The 18219-nt window shown below is 39.8% G+C and overlaps 2 protein-coding genes across 4 annotated transcripts in view; one reads left to right on the forward strand and one right to left on the reverse strand.

The window, feature by feature from the left end:
• Positions 1-1715: 1715 nt before the first annotated feature.
• LOC308410531 (sodium/myo-inositol cotransporter-like) lies at positions 1716-8852 on the reverse strand. Its single transcript, XM_080903918.1, has 2 exons — positions 8463-8852; positions 1716-6308 (listed from the first exon to the last, which is right to left on the reverse strand). Exon 2 carries the CDS (start codon positions 6014-6016, stop codon positions 3881-3883), a length of 2136 nt encoding a protein of 711 aa, XP_080760044.1. The 5' UTR covers positions 6017-6308; positions 8463-8852; the 3' UTR covers positions 1716-3880.
• Positions 8853-10228: 1376 nt separating this feature from the next.
• dop1b (DOP1 leucine zipper like protein B) overlaps positions 10229-18219 on the forward strand; it is a 36121-nt gene continuing 28130 nt past the window's right edge. For all 3 annotated transcript variants that reach the window (XM_080902356.1, XM_080902357.1, XM_080902358.1), the window contains exon 1: positions 10229-10528. The gene's annotated coding sequence lies outside the window, so the exon portion shown is untranslated. The remainder of the gene's footprint in view (positions 10529-18219) is intronic.

The following is an 18219-nucleotide window of genomic DNA, read 5'->3' on the forward strand; positions in this document are numbered from 1 at the left end:
TCGTCTGTAAGAAAGCTAAGTCAAAACTGAGTCAAGCAATAGGACAATGATCCCAAGCGCAGCTGAAAAGAATCAAGGTGTTGCAAAGGCCCAGTCAAAGTGCAGACCTTAACCTAATTGAAAGACCTCTGCATAAATGAATGCTGGCAAACCTCAATAAACTGAAGAAATGTTGTAAAAGACTAGGCAATTTTAGAGATTGACAAACACATACAGAAAATGAGTACTTCAACTTATTGCTCTTAAAGGTGGGTCCACAAGCTATTCAGTCATGCCATGTATTCATTTTTTCTCAAGATCCGGTCATGGCATGTTCTGTCAAGTCCATCTCCGAGGCAACAACCACAAAATAGTTTAAACACCTTTCACCTAAAATAACCTAAAATAAGCAAAGTGGCCTAGAACTAAAAAGCTTAGGCAACATTTTCTGATTTATCATTACATACAGTTACATTACATACACTTCAGCAAATGTTCTTGGTTACCTTACTTTCTTTCAAAATAAATGAACTGCTACACCAGTACCCATAGAGGAGGAATTGCCTGATCAGCTCACTAAACCTTTTTTTTTTTTTTTGCCTTGTTTATCAGATTTTCTTTCATAAGAGGCAAATGAAGTCCATTGCTATACATGCTCAGACACTTATGGTCCTCATCCTTGTATGAATAATCCATAAACATTAATCATGTCTTCACGGGGAGGTCAACATTGTGACACAGTTCTAACAAAACAATGCTTTTCCCAAAACCAACTGAGAATCTGCAGGCAGGGTTTCAGGTGACAATTCTAAGTTATTAATTAACATGCTTCGGTCATGGCACCTTCAGAAAAACCTGCCAAGGAAAGTCTGTGTTTGTCTTCCTTTATTCCAATGTGCTACCCACACAGCCGCCTTTGAAATGTGAATGCTACATTCTAACTTGTTGCTATGGGGAGTCACAGGACATCGCTGATATGAGTCATCGTCTAAATTGAAACAGATCATGGCCACTAAATACCACCCTCTGACTAGAAGCAGTTAATGGCAGTGATGACTGTGTCACTCTAAAAAACACACCGTATTAGTCAACAGATTACCTAACCGTACAATATAGCATTTTGCCTTTGGCATCTGTGCTTCATGCCAAGAAAATTTGCATGATGAATGTCTGTTTTCACAATGTAACTTTTAATCCACCCTTAATTGTGAAAAATTACAGAAGTGTGAGGTTTGGTCGCCAGAGGATAAAAGGATGTATGGAGCTAAACTGGTAAGCAGTGGAGATTTGTAAGCCACCGATGCTGGCCTTTTGATTGGTTAAATCTTGTGGGCCTGGAATCACCCAATCCCTGTCTGGCCCTGAGGAGATTATTAGAGCCTTGCCAGGGTTTATATAATCCTGGTCAACAATAAGTAAAAGCTCCCTCCATATATAAACACTGCACACACATGGGATGAAAATTTTGCTACTATAGAAATCCAACATGGAATCCTTCATCTCTTCAGCAGCTCTGAAAACAACATCTCAATCACAGCAAGTTGCAAAATGCCATTTAGACACAATGCAGTTATTCAGAAGTTGTAATGAAAGTCAGTACCAACAGAACCACAAGAGAGGAATTGAAAAGTGAGGTCCATAATTAAACTAATCTGAATTAAAACCATTTAGCAGTTTGTTTGTTTTTTAAACAGATGCCTATGACTTCTTGCATCTTGGAACCAGCAGATAATTACACTGCAATAAAATGTGCCTATAATGCTGCAATAACAGCAAACACCACCAGCAAACAAATCGTTTGCTGCATACTTCAACTTAATCCTATTATTGTCCAGAAGTGACTTCATTACTCTTTCATTCTCGTTTCATTTCTTTGACTATGAAGAACGAAAACACATCTGGCTTTAGTCTCCACGAAAACTTTATTTTCAATCTCTAAAAATAAAATCCATAAAAATAACAATGTAAAGTCTCTCAGAAAGAAAGAAAGCGTTTTAAAGCTCTTTCCCCATACTCATACAGCAATCGTCTGTTAACCATCCTCCATGTTATGCATCATTCACGCCTGACACAGATAGGGATTGGCCTATCACATTATAAAACTGACGTTTTGGACTGAGGTCATTCAACATTGGTGTCAAAAATACATACAAACACAGTACTTTTCGTTTATTTTTGTATTCTGGGGATGAGGTGTTGATGCGTGAACACGTTACACTGTGGGAACAATGACCACAATCTAGAAGGCCAATGATTTCAAGCACCCTGGCTGAATTGCTTTTTTTTTTTTTTTTTTTTTAAATTAAGAGCTGAATTGCTCTTAATAATCTCACGATTAAGCTCGTCCAGTAAAGTGCTACTTTGTCAACAAATGCCTGAAATGTCATTTCTGCTTAGCATTATCTGTTAATGCTAACTAAAACTGTCTACATGACAGAACAACAAAATCCTGAAAATGACTTTAAACAAACAAAAAAAAAAAGAAAAGAAGAAATGTGGTATCTAATGCACAAAGTTTCAGTACTTAAAAAACTTAAAGTCTGTGTTCGTCGATGTTTTGTCACTTTAACATTGCACACTAAGACACATTCGGTAGGAGGTTCATAAAAGATGCACTTCAAACAAGATTAAATGACATTTCAGCACTGCAGTGCACTAGAAATACATTAACACACAGTAGATACACAACAGATAGCCTGCTATAGAAGAAATGTACATTGTAGGTGATGCAGTGAGCCCTGAAGTATATTGTACACAATGTGGACATAATGCAATAGAGACAAATTTCAGTAATGTAGAGCACAAAATGAAATTTGCATAAAACACAATCTGACAACTCAACTCAACTCATGACTGTTGGTACTTGTGACTTTTTGTTACGATACAATATTAGTACATGAACTTTCAACACAATACAGTCACAGAAAGATAAAAATAACAGTGAAAGTAATGAAAACAAAGAAGAAAACACACTACTAGGAAATGTAGTATAATAAAAATAGCAGTACAGCTCCAGTTATGCCCTGATTTAGGTCATCAGTGACAACATCGTAAACAGCCAATTCAAATGGACCATTTACATTATGTCATTCATTGCAAGGGGAAATGATAGTAGCGATAATAACAACATTATTAGTCTTGTGCTTCTTTCTGCTCTCTCTTTTCTCTCTGTACTGCAAAAGATGTATATATTAAAAACATTAAATATTAACCGTAAGTTTCACTAAATTTAGATGCAACACCTTCAGTAGGCTAAATCAAACAGATATAATAATCACAATAAATATAATGGTAATATTCAATACCAGCAGCGAATGCAATGCTTCGCAGCATTAACTCTTTTTTTCCCCCCAAAGTTCATAATGGCCCCTCAACCAAACAAATAAAAAGAAAAAATTAAAAATAAATGGATATTTGTTAATATCCAATATATGTATGCTACACCAGCAACTAAGCCTACAGTCACTGAGAACAAGAGTAAAATAAAAAGCTTAAAAAAAAATAAAAATCACAGAATACATTTATTTTCACAATACAAAAAAGACAAGTGCATATGTCAAATAAGGCAAATATTGAATTCACTTAGAGTACAACAATTCTAAAAATCCCAGTAGATATTTTGAATACAGGAATAACAATAAGCACTGTACAAAATTGACACGCTAGTGTCAAATAAGATTCAGAGTCATAGAGAAGTCATAGTTTTTTGTTTTGGTTTGGTTTTTTTAAAATGTGAAGACGCTTTCATCATTTAAAAAAAAATGATTACACTAAGCTTAGATCCCTGTTAGAGAGCTACAAAATACAACTGTAAATATTACAGACAGAGCTTCATACATCTCTGAAAAGTCAACTCTTTCTAAAAGCCCCAGACACCTCCCACCCCACTCGGTCCTTGTTACTACAGTGAAAAATAAACAAACATGAAGATGCCCACAGAGCAGACTGAGACCAAGCCCAGGTTGAGGAGAAGTTTGACTCGAGGTGGCTCGTACAGCATCTCGGCGATGGCTCTCGCGTCCTCCTTCGCCCCTTTTTGCTGAGCGCTCTGCGATTCTCCCTTATAGCCGCAAACCCAGTCCAGCAAACGCATGCACCTGCTCGTCTCCGCACCACTACGGCAGCCTTCCTCTGCTCTGATTGTCTCCATATTTCTGTTACCAATCTGGGCTCCAGGAGTGGTGGCAGGGGACGTTTCTGTACTTGGTGTTGCTGGGTCATGGTCTGTGGAAGGGACCAGAAGTTTGATATCCATCCCGTCCACGCACCTCTCTTTTTTAACGTCTGGGGGCAGCTCTTTACGCAGGCTTGTGTCACCATTACAGTGGTTCTTCTCAGTCAGCCGGTACGTTTCCTCTCTGTTCTTAGGGGGAGTCATTTCAATGCTGTAGAGCCCCCAGAGGGTGGTGGTGCGAACTTGCTCCTTATCTGGTGGAGAAGTACAGAGACTGACCACAATTGCCACCAACCCTGAAATCCAGAACAGCCCAGCAGCAAAATACATGTAGTGAATTCGAACAACGAAGGCAGGCCTATTATCTGGCTGGTCACAGTGAGGCTGACGGTAGATAAATGCCAGGATCAGTCGTATGGTACCTAGGGTAAAACCCGTCATGCCTCCCCAGAATGCACCTCTCTCATTACATCGCTTCCAGAATACACCTAGAAGGAAAAGGGCAGCAATTGGTGGAGTGAGGTAGCCAGCAACTTCCTGGATGTAGAGGTATGTCTGTCCACCTTGCATCTCAATAATGACAGGCACCCAGGCAATACTGATGACCACCATGACCACAACAAACATGCGGCCCACAATCAACAGTTCGCGTTGGCATGCCTTCGTCCGAAAGGTCTGGTAGATGTCCAAGGTGAAGATTGTGCTTGCGCTGTTGAAGATCGAGTCAAGGTCACTCATCAGGGCAGCTATCATGACTGCCATCATAAGACCCCTAAGTCCCACAGGCATCACCGCCATGACCAGACGTGGGTAGGCAATGTTTGAGCAGCCAGCTTGGGAACCACAAACAGCCATGCAGTGCTCCGGCCCGATGCAGGCAATCTCATCTGCAAACAAAATGCGGGATATCATTCCTGGAATGACTATTAGAAACATGGGCAGGATTTTGAGAAATCCAGCCATGAGTGTTGAGCCCTTTGCATGAGCAATGTTTTTTGCTGCCAGTACTCTCTGGACAATGACCTGGTCCGCACACCAGTACCAAATAGATGCAGGCGTCTGGCCAAAAAGAAAACCTGGCCAAGGAATGTCTTCATCCAGGGGACCTCGAAGGATGCTCAGCGAGTTTGGTTTAGGGTCAATGCGACATGAAGGCGAGTATGTGTAGTTTCCAGTGGCTAGTATAGCGGTAACATTAGGAACTGCCTGCATGTACTTAGTTCTGACACCCTCTAGCCCACCGACTTTGATCAGGCTCATAATGGTTAAGGTGAGGGCTCCACCGATCATCAACACTGCCTGAAGGGCGTCGGTGTAGAGCACTGCCACCAATCCACCAGTGACAGTGAGCAGAGCAGTCATACTGATAAGCAGAACAATAGACAAATAGAGATTCCATCCAAGGGACTCCTGAACAAAGAGAGCTCCAGCATACAAGTCCACAGACAGTTTGGTAAAAATGTAAAGCAGCACAGACAAGAAAGCAAAGTAAACCTTGAGTCGTTTGCCACCATAGCGTTTTGATAGGTACTCTGGCATGGTGTAGACTCCTGAGTGGATATACACAGGGATAAACACCCAGCCAAGCAGCTGCAGAAGTAGAAGTGCATTAAATTCCCACGCTCCTACAGCATAGCCACTTGCTGCTCCTGACCCAGCCAGGCCAATGAAATGTTCACTGCCAATGTTGCTGACAAACAGCGAGGCACCTATCACAATCCATGTCATGGAGCGTCCAGCCAGGAAGTAGCCGCTCACAGTGCTGCGATTGGCTTTCCACATGGCAAGAAACCCGATGGCTAGCACCAGGACGAAATACAGTGCCACCACAGCTATGTCCACTGCTTCCATTCCACCAGCCATTTTTTTTTTACAGATTATGTTTAAAAAAAAAAAAAAAGTCTTACAGGAAACTTTAAAAAAATAAAAGAAAATAAAGAAAAATGGAAATATATAAATATACTTATTTTGCACTTGTTTAAATGGAATGGAAATGTTGTGCTTTGGTTTGCTGTCTGGATGGAAGTTGTTAAGATCCACTGTCTGGTCAAATACACTACTTGGATGGGGTTATCCACTGGCACTGAGGTCGTTCTAGTTTTTAAGCGGAGGATGCTGCACGTCTCTGGTCTAGAAAAGCCAAGAGTTAAAATTCCTGCAAGACAGCAAAGAAAAACACCACATTAGAGGTTTGATTTGAAGTGTAGTGGGGGCAAAAAAAAAAAAAATTACAGAAATGTGTTGCATCTGATGACAAAAATAAAAAGATCAAAAATCACTAATAAAAGAAAATATATGTAAATATATGAAAATATGCTCAGTAAACTACATGAAGCTCAATATATTATTGCTCATTTCCAGCTTTGCAACTCTAGTATTTTTCCAGTGGGATTAGACTTCCTGTGACTTTCCTCGTTAATCTGTTTAAACACAAAAGGACTCAAGCCACACTACTATAAAACCTTCAAAGAAGCATTATGTAAGACATCATGAAATGTGGCAAAGACTATGCCGCTGCGCCACTACCAAATGTGCAGTTTGACTTGTGCCTTACACAAAAACTTGCAGCGCATTAAAATAAACAGGTAGCAAAAATACATTTAGGGCTACAAGTTTAAATATGGAGCTAAAGGAGTATAGCTCCTTTATATATACCACACAAAACAAGGACCGATTCACAATGTCTGCTTTTATGGACACACCTGAATCTGTTAAACTGGCATCGTCATATTCCACTCCTGAAATTAGAAGGACATTTAACTGCACCAAAAGTTTATAGCTAACTGCATTCTGCATATGCTAAATATTCCAAATTCTGCAGGAACATAAGATTACAAGAGGGATGGATTAAAATAAAATTCTTGTGTCAGCAAAAAGTAATATGCAAGGGGATGTCAGAGCACATCTGTTTTGTGTCAGTCTCATACACACATACACACACAAACATACAAACACACACTTGGCTGCCAGGCCCCTCCTGAGGTTTCAGCTTGCCATGCATGGGAGAAAATAACCCCACGCATCGGACTTCACAACCATGCTTTATGCATAACCATCCCTCTCTGTAAAAGAAGCCTTTGTTTTCATTTTACCATCTCATCATCAAGGCCTGCGCTCCATGTGTTCACCACAAACTGCCCATGAGACTCTGAAATATAGCATTCATTCATTCATTCAGCAGACAAATAGAATTGTATTTGCAATATCATTATTTAATGCAAGAGTCAAGCTCAATCACCAACACCCCGGTATGCCAGGATGGGGACTCGCGCAGCATGCTCCCACATACTGACATCATGGGTTTAAATAATGCCACGGGGCAGACTTTAGCACATGCATAACACATTAATAAATCCATGTAGTTAAAGTTTCTTTCTTCTTCTTTTTTGTTTCTAAGCCAAGACCTATCTAAGAAGGTCTAGTGTGCAAGTGCATAGCAGTTACTTGACAGCAGAGATGCACGCCAAGACAAACGTGTCCTGGCATGTGCCAATACCACATTGGGAATACGAATTACAATAAAATATATAAACCCTGAGGATAAACAGAAGCTGCAATTTATTTAAGGAGTCGTTAAGGACTAAACTTATGCTGAGCAGCTTACTTTGCACAGCCGGATTTTAAATGAATGTCGCTCTCTGGCAACGGTCACAGCAGCCTACAAGGAGACACCAAATGTGGCACCTCTGCTTTAAATGTCTAATAACACAATAAGCGATCAAGGGCTTTGGAGCAAAGGCCGACTGACGCCATCGTGGAGAGCAGCGGTATAATGGATAGTTAGTGTACAAAACAATGCCAGATGTGCCTGACAGCCTGAGAGTGCCTTTGTGAATACAGAGAGGAGGGCGACACCAGTCTACCACGGTCAGGCAAGTAGTCCCAACTGCACCTAAGTAGTGGGGGGAAATTTCTAGAACAGTCACTCATTCATCCGCCTGCAAAAACTGCGCATCTTCCAAGAGATAGCAGTCGTCATCATTAGCCATCCTCGAGATGCGGGACGCGTTTCCAAACACACACGGACGGCTCTACGCGTACTCCTTCACACTTTTTACCCTTTAAAACATCCGTCATTTCCCCCTGCCTGACGTCAGCTGTAAAACATGAGTCTGGTGGCTCAACAGTCAGTTGGCACCCCATTGAATGAGACCTAGCGTAGCTTTAAATAAAAGCAGCCTCAATGGACTTCCCGCTGGCACGTGCTCGGATATTTTGGTTTATTGACAAAACAGCTCAGCCTCCACACACACACTCACCGGTTCTGCTGATAAAAAAAAAAAGTCAAAACAAGTCGCTACACATGTACCTGGATCGCTAGTGTTCGCGAACGCGCCAAAAGCAAAGAGATTCACAACCGTCTCTCTCCACGCCCCATAGGCGGAGATGTGTGTGGAGAAGCGTCTTCGTACTGAATGCTCGCAGCTTCCTCGGCTCACGTAGGTCGCCTCTCCAGGTTGTGGACTTCACATTAACTGCCGGCGTGTCTCTTCCGACTTTCACAGAAAGCTGTGATGCCCGTCAGACAATGCTGCCCTCGCTCCTTATAGGCATCCGCTCGATTCCACGCCCCACACGTGTATTACACCCGTGACGTGTTACAGGGCGCAAAATACCGCCTACTAGAAATTGCTCCGGTTTATTATCACTAGGCTACTGGTTCTCCTGGTCACCTGTCTGTTTATGTAAGCTTAGGAAGACAGGCAGGTGCACACTGAGCGATTCAACGGGAAGTCGAGAGTCCTGGGTCACGCCCACCCTTTTCCTCAGCGTGCTTTGAATGAGGAAGATCATTTGCTTGTCCTTAAACAAAATAAGTAGGTTAGGCATATGCATTTTTACGAACTCGTGAAAATTAAAAAGTGTCGGGTTTACTTAAACGTGAAAATGGAGAATAGATGTTAGTATTTACTGGTTTGTCTAACTGGGTAAAGTTGTCTAAATGTTTAGTAACTTTCCACTGCTGATCAGACAAAGCATCCCTAAGCTTGCCAAATCTTCCATAATCTTTTATGTACCCCTAATTAGATACCAAGGTGGCTGCTTAACCTGAACTAACACACCTGGAAGGTCTCGAGCTGCTGCCAATCGGGGAAACTGCTAGAAACCCATTCAAGGCCAGGTCACTGAAGTGTAGCTCCTAATGAGATTTATTTTTTTCTGAAGTCTCCCCAGAAAGGAATTTTTGGCCCGCATGCCAACAACAATGCCCATCAGAGGAATAAAGTTATGCATACTTTGCTGTTGCAACAACACATGTTTTCATTTTCCAAGTCGGGCTTGCAATCTGGAGGAAATAGTTGTCATTGTAGAGCAACAAGAGAAAACACCAGCAATCATCAACACCTAATTTATAGTGACTGTTGTGCCATCACTCCATTGCAACACAGAGCTGAGCCACATGAGCTTTGCTCTCTAAAAACAATCATAATAACATTACATCCAGTTGGGAGAAAAGCAAGTGTCTCATTCTTATCAGACAGCAGCACCTCTTGTGTTGAGTGGGCCCTAAATAGTGTGTGCATGTGAAGTAGGTGTGTGCATTAATGTTACCGCTTGCAAATATTTGCATGCTCCGATTCTTCAGTGTGTGTCTGTTTGTGCGTGTGTATGTTGCATAGTGTAGATAGTGTTAGAAGAGGCTTGCAGTGCAAGTTAAAACACTCACTATAATCAACCGCACAGCTTGGGTTCTGTTAAAACAGCTGGCACTACTACTGAGCAAATAATATAAAGAATGTACCAGAAGGTTGTAGAGCATAACAATATTATAACAATAATAATCCAAAAGATATTGCTGTAATCAGGCATGTTGCCCTGACCATGATAATAACCGTCAACTGCCTCAGCAGACAGATAAGAATATGATTCTACTGGTTGAGTTTCAACAAAACATCCTGCACGGCAGACACAGTTCTGCATACTACGAAGGGAGGGAAACGGAGTAAATTTCCACTCACTCTGCTCTCGCAGATATCTTGGAAAATTCCATTTCGTGAAAGACTACATTTCCCAGCAGGCATTGCGCCTCTTTCGGTTGCGTTTTTGTTGCGCGACACTATGTTGCGGTGTGTTTCGATTTCACCAGGAAGTGGGAATTGATTGACTTTTGTGAGCGCGTGTGTGTTTTTGTTTGTTGTTGTTTTATTTTTAAATTTAATCTATTTTGGACTTTAAACTTTTTTATTTTGCTGGTAAAACCTAGTTATATTCCCTACCAGACTATGGCCTGAGCGCTTAATTGCTAGAGAGGGGCTCCTTTTCCCCTTTTTTCCTTAGTTACAGTCTTAAGTCAGATGGGAGACTAATAGTAAATTATTTGCCTCAAGGTTTTTGTACCCAGTAAGCATCATTGATTGAAGAGATGAGGAAGAGGTAGGAAACTTTATTGCAGTAAACTAACATGTGTATGGATGAATGAATGATTTTTGTTGTTGTTATTGTTTTTATCCCTGTCTAAATTATTTGCGTTTTACATCATATCTCTATAACGTCCTAGAAGAAATCACATAGTGGAATAAATACACCCGCCCTCTACTTAATTAGGTATTCCTTGCCAGTACTGCATTCAGCCCCTTTTTGGCTTCAGAACTGCTTTTCTTCTGTGTGGCATGGATTATATAAGGTGCTAGAAACACATTGGTTTGGGATTTGGTGACTGTGGAGGCTATTTGAATATAGAAAATTTATTTTCGTGTTCAAGAAAACTGGTATGAGATGATTTGACCTTTGTGATATGGTGTGATTTCCTGTTGGGAGCGGACATGAGAAGATGAGTACAATGTGGTCATAAAGGGATGGACATTCTCAAAATACTCAAATAGGCTGTGGTGTTTAAATGAGGCTTAGTTGTTACTTTGGGACCTAAAGTGTGCCAAGAAAATATCCCCCACACCATTACACCACCAGCAGCTGATGCCGATGCTTTGCTTGAACTTCAATAAATACAGAATTTTGGAAGTTTGTATACTCAAATAAGCCTTTTTATTAATCCACCCCACTCGAAACATTAAAATCTATTCAGAGAGCAGTGAAAGTGTCTGCACTTTGATCTTACAATTCTTTAACCTTTGACCTACATATTAGATTTTCTTTTCCTCTCTTCACTTTTAGTGTCCTTTATTTTCTGTTGTTTTGAATTGCTTTATCTACATTTTCCCACGAAAAGCACCTCCGAACTGTCCCAAAACATTTTTGTTTGAAATACCAATATGATTTTTTTTATTTATTTATGCCAAAATAATGCAACCCAGTGTCATGTGTTGAATGAGTAATCCTTTACAAGCCTCTCCCAAGAGATCTGAAAAGACTTTGAGTTTCCAGTGTACACCGGCCGTTCTGTATTGCTTCATCGTCGCAGTCATAAAACCTGTGGTGTTGATCGGAATTAGATTGAACAGCTGCGAATGGGGGGGGATTAAACAAACTGACAATTTTGGTTCTGGCCTGTTGGTTGTGAGGTTATTTATAAACAGGCTTTTATGCCTTGAAGTGGTTTAATTGCTTAGGATGAGTGCTGAACCCTAAAATAACAGCCTGGTCAGTTGCCCATTAAAGTGCATGTTTTAATCACTATATTTCAACACATTTTCAGGTCAAAGAACAGTAGGTGTGCAATGTAATGGGTAGTCTGTTATATGAACAGTAGTTACATTTTTATTGTGTGCTTTTTTTAGATTCTATATCAGTAGTAATTTTACAACATTTGTCCTTCTCGTCGTGGCAGTTTAAATCACAAAGAGTGACAATGCGATCATAGATTACAATTTTTACTTAAACCTGAGATCAATTAATGTGAAATTAATATAGAAATGACTATAAATAGACTACAAATAAATACTAGTTTGTTATTTTTGCCATCTATTAGAAGGAGCCTCAGCCTAGCAATAGTAAGACAATTTTGTTTCACTTGAATAAGACTTGATGCAGAGCTTGAAGTCAGCATGCAGATCGATCAAACACAGAAAAGGCTCACTGCACTTAACAGCACATCTGTGCACACAGACAAAAGAAGAAGATACACTCTTCACTTTGCAAGCCTTCCACATTTAAAAGCCAAATGAGATTGCAATTATCTAGATATTGTTATACAAGACAGGCGTTACAGATGGAGAGTAGCAAGACACTTTACAGTCCCAGTTATTTAGTGGTTGTTCCTGCACTGTAGGTTTGACTTCCTAGTATTGTTGGATTAGTGCTGAAGGTTAGAAGTATATGTGTACACTATTTTCCAACAGCCATTTTAAAAACTTGTTAAAAAAACAAAAACTATCCCGCCTAACTGGTTTGATATGACTCACACTGCAGTGCGTTAACATAACATTGTTGTTCATTCTATCCACGCATTGCTGCCCTACCTCATTCAATGTTCAAGCAAAATAGAGGAAATGTTAGCGGGAGAACTGGGGTGCAGAATAACTCACGTTCACACCAGTAATAAGCATTCGGTAAACAGGTGACTTTGGGAGATTGTGCTGGATCGTTACAGCTGTGAATACTTTCTTTATTAACCCAAAAAGGTATTTTTGGGAAAACCTCTGGTGTCTCGTGTAGTCTAGGTCACTCGAATTTGTTGTTAGTACCAACCCTGCATATTAAGAGAAATGTAGGACACAATATCCAAGGAAAAGTCCTTCGTCTGGCAGGTGCCTATAAATAAGGTTGACGCTGTTCATCTCAGCAGCTGCTGTATTGTTTTAATTCACGGTCAAAGTCCTAACAAATGTTAACTTAGGAGTTAAAGTGTAATCGTAAGGAACTCAGCACTGTGATGTGACAATAAAAAGTCATTCGATTTGATTTGACTGAGGCTGGTACTTTCTAAGTTTGTTTTCAGGGTTTTCTTATAATATCTTTCTTTGGATTCTTCTAAGAAAGACAAACCACAGATCTCTTTTGCAGAAGGCACCTGTATCTTGGGTGTGGTATGTGGAAGTATTGTATGTGTAAAATGTTAGTTCAGTTAGTCAAGATCACAGAGACGTGTCTGCTATCAGAATGACTAACATTTTCTCAGAAATATCCAGACTGGTCGACTCCCAAAGAAAGCCAGGTGTACTGGAAGGACCACACGTTGCACTGTTTACTATCATGTTGCACACCTCACTATGTAACTTTGTTGGATACTTTTTCTTTTGCTGGCAATCCAAGAGCTGATAAACAGTCCTTTTCTGAAAAAAAAACCACAACAAAAACAAACAATAAAGTTCTATTTTATGTTTTTTTTTCTATTGTGTTCTATTCTGTTTAAATCTATTGTGTAGTTGTGGAGCCACCTTGAGGCCAAGGAGCACAGAAATGTGCCATTTGGGATAGTTCATCCATAGCAGATGTAGTATCAGTTAAGATGAAATTACACAATGTATGTGAGATTTTAACAGCGTATTAATGAGAAACCAGTCATCAGTGAAACAGAACGTGAGGGCAGGAAACAGACAGGAAAAAGAAAAGAGAGGCAGAAGACTAACAAGAAGAATAAATCAAATCTTTCCCCTCCTCTTTGTCCAACTTTGTTGTGTCTGATCATAAATACTGTAGCACAACTTTTGTGTTTAGAGTGTAAACATAGCTATAGGATCCGTGCTTTTGTCTTAAAGCATGTTTGAGTTAAATTAGCTAACTTGGCTCACAAATTTAAAACCTGGAAGCATTCAGAGAGCATCAGAACTACAAAAGCTAAATGGTCCAGTTTAGAAAGTATTCATTATGAACTTTAATATGCGTCTGCATTTATGTCCATAGTAACAGAGATCTTCAAGCTTCCACACTACAGTAGCATTAGTACTAATGAATTCATTAGTTAAAGAGCAGTCAAAGGTTTGTGCACAAAACTTGTAAGACACACAAAACCTCATTAACTTGGTAGGCCTGTTATTCTACAGTGGGTGTTTCTAGGCTTGACTAGATATCTAAAATGAAGTTAACTGTTATTAATAGTTACCAGTTAAGGGGATCCACAAGAGATTCAGAGGACTAAGAACAACTGCAAGCCTACTGAGCAGAAAGCCAACACAAAGTTACCCAAGTGACTGCAAAGCAAATGCAGGAATGTTCAGGAGGGCTGGCGAAGGCTGCACAATGGGGATGTATGTCGAGGAGGAAAGGAAACTTTCTCTGCGGCCTCCTCGCAAAAGTCAGTGTCTGAAGCGTTCACAACAATAATGAGCCAGAGTCGTTTTGGAAACAAGTGCTGTTGACAGATAAAGTTCAAATTGAGCTCTTTGAGAGTCATGAAAGATATGTTTAGAGAAAGAAGGAACAGCATTTGTTGATAGTAGCATCATGAACACTAGTAAGCATGGGGGTGGAAATACTATGTTTTTAATGCAGGGTGAATCCTAAAGCAGGACAATGACCCAAAATGCAAAACTCAAAATCCATGAGAAGGAGCTTCAAGAAACATTGCTGAAGCTTTCCAAACAGCCCTCGTGGTCCCCTGAATTGAACGTCCTCAGAAATCTTTGTGTTAAAAATAGCCTGGCGAATTCTCAGGACTTGGCATGAACTGTGTGTACAAAGCAAATAAGATGTTTATCACTCACTGATCCATTTTTGGGGCACGGTGAGCAAGCACTTCCCAATACTGGAATTTCTCACTCGACCCATATAAATCTTTTCTATTATTAGACATAGTCTCCAAATCTAGTGATTATTGATAACATGCCACTCACTGGTATTCACATAACATGAAAAAAGGAGCTTCCGATTTCAGATTTACATGATGTTCCTCTTATTCAGACACACTGTACAAGTAATTGTGATGATAAGATATGCTTTATTTCAACTAACTTTAAACTGAAAATATATTTATATATAATTTTTCGTCATGAGGCAACCACGATCACAAATGACAAGAGGAAATTGTGGGTGTCATATTTGAAAAACCATAAAAACTATTTTATTCTGTGTCCCAGCATCAGTGTAAACTGTGAACCATCTGAAGCAAAGAATGGTCAGCATGCATCTATTTATAGCTCGCTGTATTAGAAGGAAGAATCTGTGTCTTCTTCTTCTTTCAGCTGCGCTCTTTAGGGCTTGCCACAGCGGATCATTTACCTCCATTTCACTCTTTCCCAGCATCCTCCTCTGTCACATCAAGCATGTCCTCCTTCCCCATATCCATGAATCTTGTGCTCTTCTTCTTTTCTTCTTGCCTGGCAGCTCCATCTTCAACATCCTTCACACAGCGTATCCACTATTCCTCCTCTGCATATCTCCTAACCCATCCTGAGCTGTACCTCTGATGTTCTCATCTCTAATCCTTCCCAGTCACTCCCAATGAAAATAAGATGGTCTTATACCATCTTTAAACTCTTGCTGACATCTTTCTGTCACAAATCACCCCAGGTGTTTAAACTTCACCACCTCTACGCCTTCTGTGTTCATCCTCCAGACCTTGCCTAAGCAATACAATGTAACAACATTTTTTTGGCAAAAATAAGCACATTTAAATTATCATTATTATTTCAAATAGTGTAAAACTTCTTCTTTTCTACATCGTGAGGGATATTACTGAAAAAATATATCCCCAAAACCTGTAAGAAATGATAGAAGTGTATCTGCTTTAAATGTATTTTATTTAACGTTTACATGAGAAAGAATAAAGTCTACACGGTGATGATTACATCCTTGAACTTTCACACACATCAGGCCACATAGTTAAAGTTGAGGTTTTACTGCATGCGTGTAGACGCGTTCAGGCCTGGATTCTTATCAGATGTTGCCCAATGGACTTACAAGTCATCTCCTGCCATGTGACATCAGAGAAAATCTGTTGTCCTGTATGAGATGTGTAGATGTTTGTCAAATAAGACAGCCACTTTCAGGCTCTGGACTGTAATCACATATGTGAAGTTTAGGACAGAGAGTACATGAAGCACTGTATGAAGCCTAACTTATTTGATTCAATGAAAGTCACATTCTTTTGTAAGTAGCCTGGAGACATGTTTGTGTAATCTCAACTGAACTTAAAACACATCAGATTTCCTGTACAGATAAGACAGCCAAAAAGGAGTCTATCAAACAAATAGCAAATGGCCAAAACGGAAGAAAAAATTGCACAAAAATGACAAAGCAACTGACTTTTTGTGAAACATCTGCCTACCAAATTGTGACACATGGAGGTATAACTAATGGGGCTGCTAACATTTTTAGTTTTATAAATACATTGAATTTCTTCAAACTTGAACCACTCTTAAGTGCACAAGAAGGCATTCTCATTACAACTGTGCCCGATTACAGCGGCTCACACATATTTAAAAACCCTGATTAGAATAATCCAAACTCTTGTCTTTCTGTGAAAGTACAAGATTTTTGTAGCTTTTGTTAAAAACTTGGGACGTCAGAGATAGACAAGCACCACACGCTGCACTATGTCACACTCATGTTGTATGTCTCATGTTTCAATTTTCTAATATGAGGAAACTGTAGTATTTAAAATGCTTCACTTGTACTTCTGCTTGAAGCATTGTCATGGTCTTTAAGTAAGGTGACAGCTGGATTAGCGGGAGTTTAAAAAAAAAGATATCTACAGTTACAAGAGCTCCATCTACAGACGTAAACTCGATTTCGCAGGTTTCAATGCGTGGAAGCATCTGCAAAAGCAGTGCCATTATATAACTGCACAAGTCGCAGTTAAGACTTATTATGCAATATATAATACTTCAATTTTATGAATTGGTGCATTTGTCCAGTAAGATGGGGGGGTTGTCTTGATCTAACAGCTATAAAATGAACATAGAAAGGTCTTAAATTTGGTCTGAGAGGCTAGCGCAGATTCATGTGTAGTGTGGAGATATAACTCAGTCTGTGTTGAAATAATATTGGATTGTAAGTTATAGCCTACTCCTCTTATCTGGAAAAACTGTTTGAAATGACATTAAAGCAACAATAATAACAATAATAATAATAATGCTTGACACGTACCTTGGCAAGTGAAAGTCACGTTTAAGATGACACTCAGAAACCTCAGATTGCTTGTTTATGAAAATATATAGTTTGATTTTGTGGTTTGGAACAGGCATTTGAAAAACTATAACTTCTAAAAATTGATATATCAGCATATTACCAGTAACTACAATGTCATGTCTTATAAAAGGGCACGTCAGAGTGACAGTGAGCCTGCATGCAATAACAAAACCCTTAAATCACAGCTTCAGCCACCATTCATTATACAGACGCCTGTTCTGCTTCTGCTGTAAGAGATCAAAATGTTTTCTGTGAAAAGAGCCTATGTCAGGGTCATGGCACCTACATGGAATATAACATTAGTTATATTTACTATTATAAATTAAAAGCAAGGTAATAATGTAGCTGGATATACAGTGACTTGCAAAAGTATTCAGCCCCCTTGAACTTTTCCACATTTTGTCACATTACAGCCACAAACATGAATCAATTTTATTGGAATTACATGTGAAAGACCAACACAAAGTGGTGTACACGAGAGAAGTGGAACGAAAATCATACATGATTCCAAACATTTTTCACAAATAAATAACTGAAAAGTGGGGTGTGCGTAATTATTCAGCCCCCTGAGTCAATACTTTGTAGAACCACCTTTTGCTGCAATTATAGCTGCCAGTCTTTTAGGGTATGTCTCTACCAGCTTTGCACATCTAGAGACTGACATTCTTGCCCATTCTTCTTTGCAAAACAGCTCCAGCTCAGTCAGATTAGATGGACAGCGTTTGTGAACAGCAGTTTTCAGATCTTGCCACAGATTCTCGATTGGATTTAGATCTGGACTTTGACTGGGCCATTCTAACACATGGATATGTTTTGTTTTAAACCGTTCCATTGTTGCCCTGGCTTTATGTTTAGGATCGTTGTCCTGCTGGAAGGTGAACCTCCGCCCCAGTCTCAAGTCTTTTGCAGACTCCAAGAGGTTTTCTTCCAAGATTGCCCTTTATTTGGCTCCATCCATCTTCCCATCAACTCTGACCAGCTTCCCTGTCCCTGCTGAAGAGAAGCACCCCCAGAGCATGATGCTGCCACTATCATATTTGACAGTGGGGATGGTGTGTTCAGAGTGATGTGCAGTGTTAGTTTTCTGCCACACATAGCGT

This window comes from Rhamphochromis sp. 'chilingali' (assembly GCF_963969265.1).
Source record: "Rhamphochromis sp. 'chilingali' genome assembly, chromosome: 14".
NCBI classification, from domain to species: domain Eukaryota; kingdom Metazoa; phylum Chordata; class Actinopteri; order Cichliformes; family Cichlidae; genus Rhamphochromis; species Rhamphochromis sp. 'chilingali'.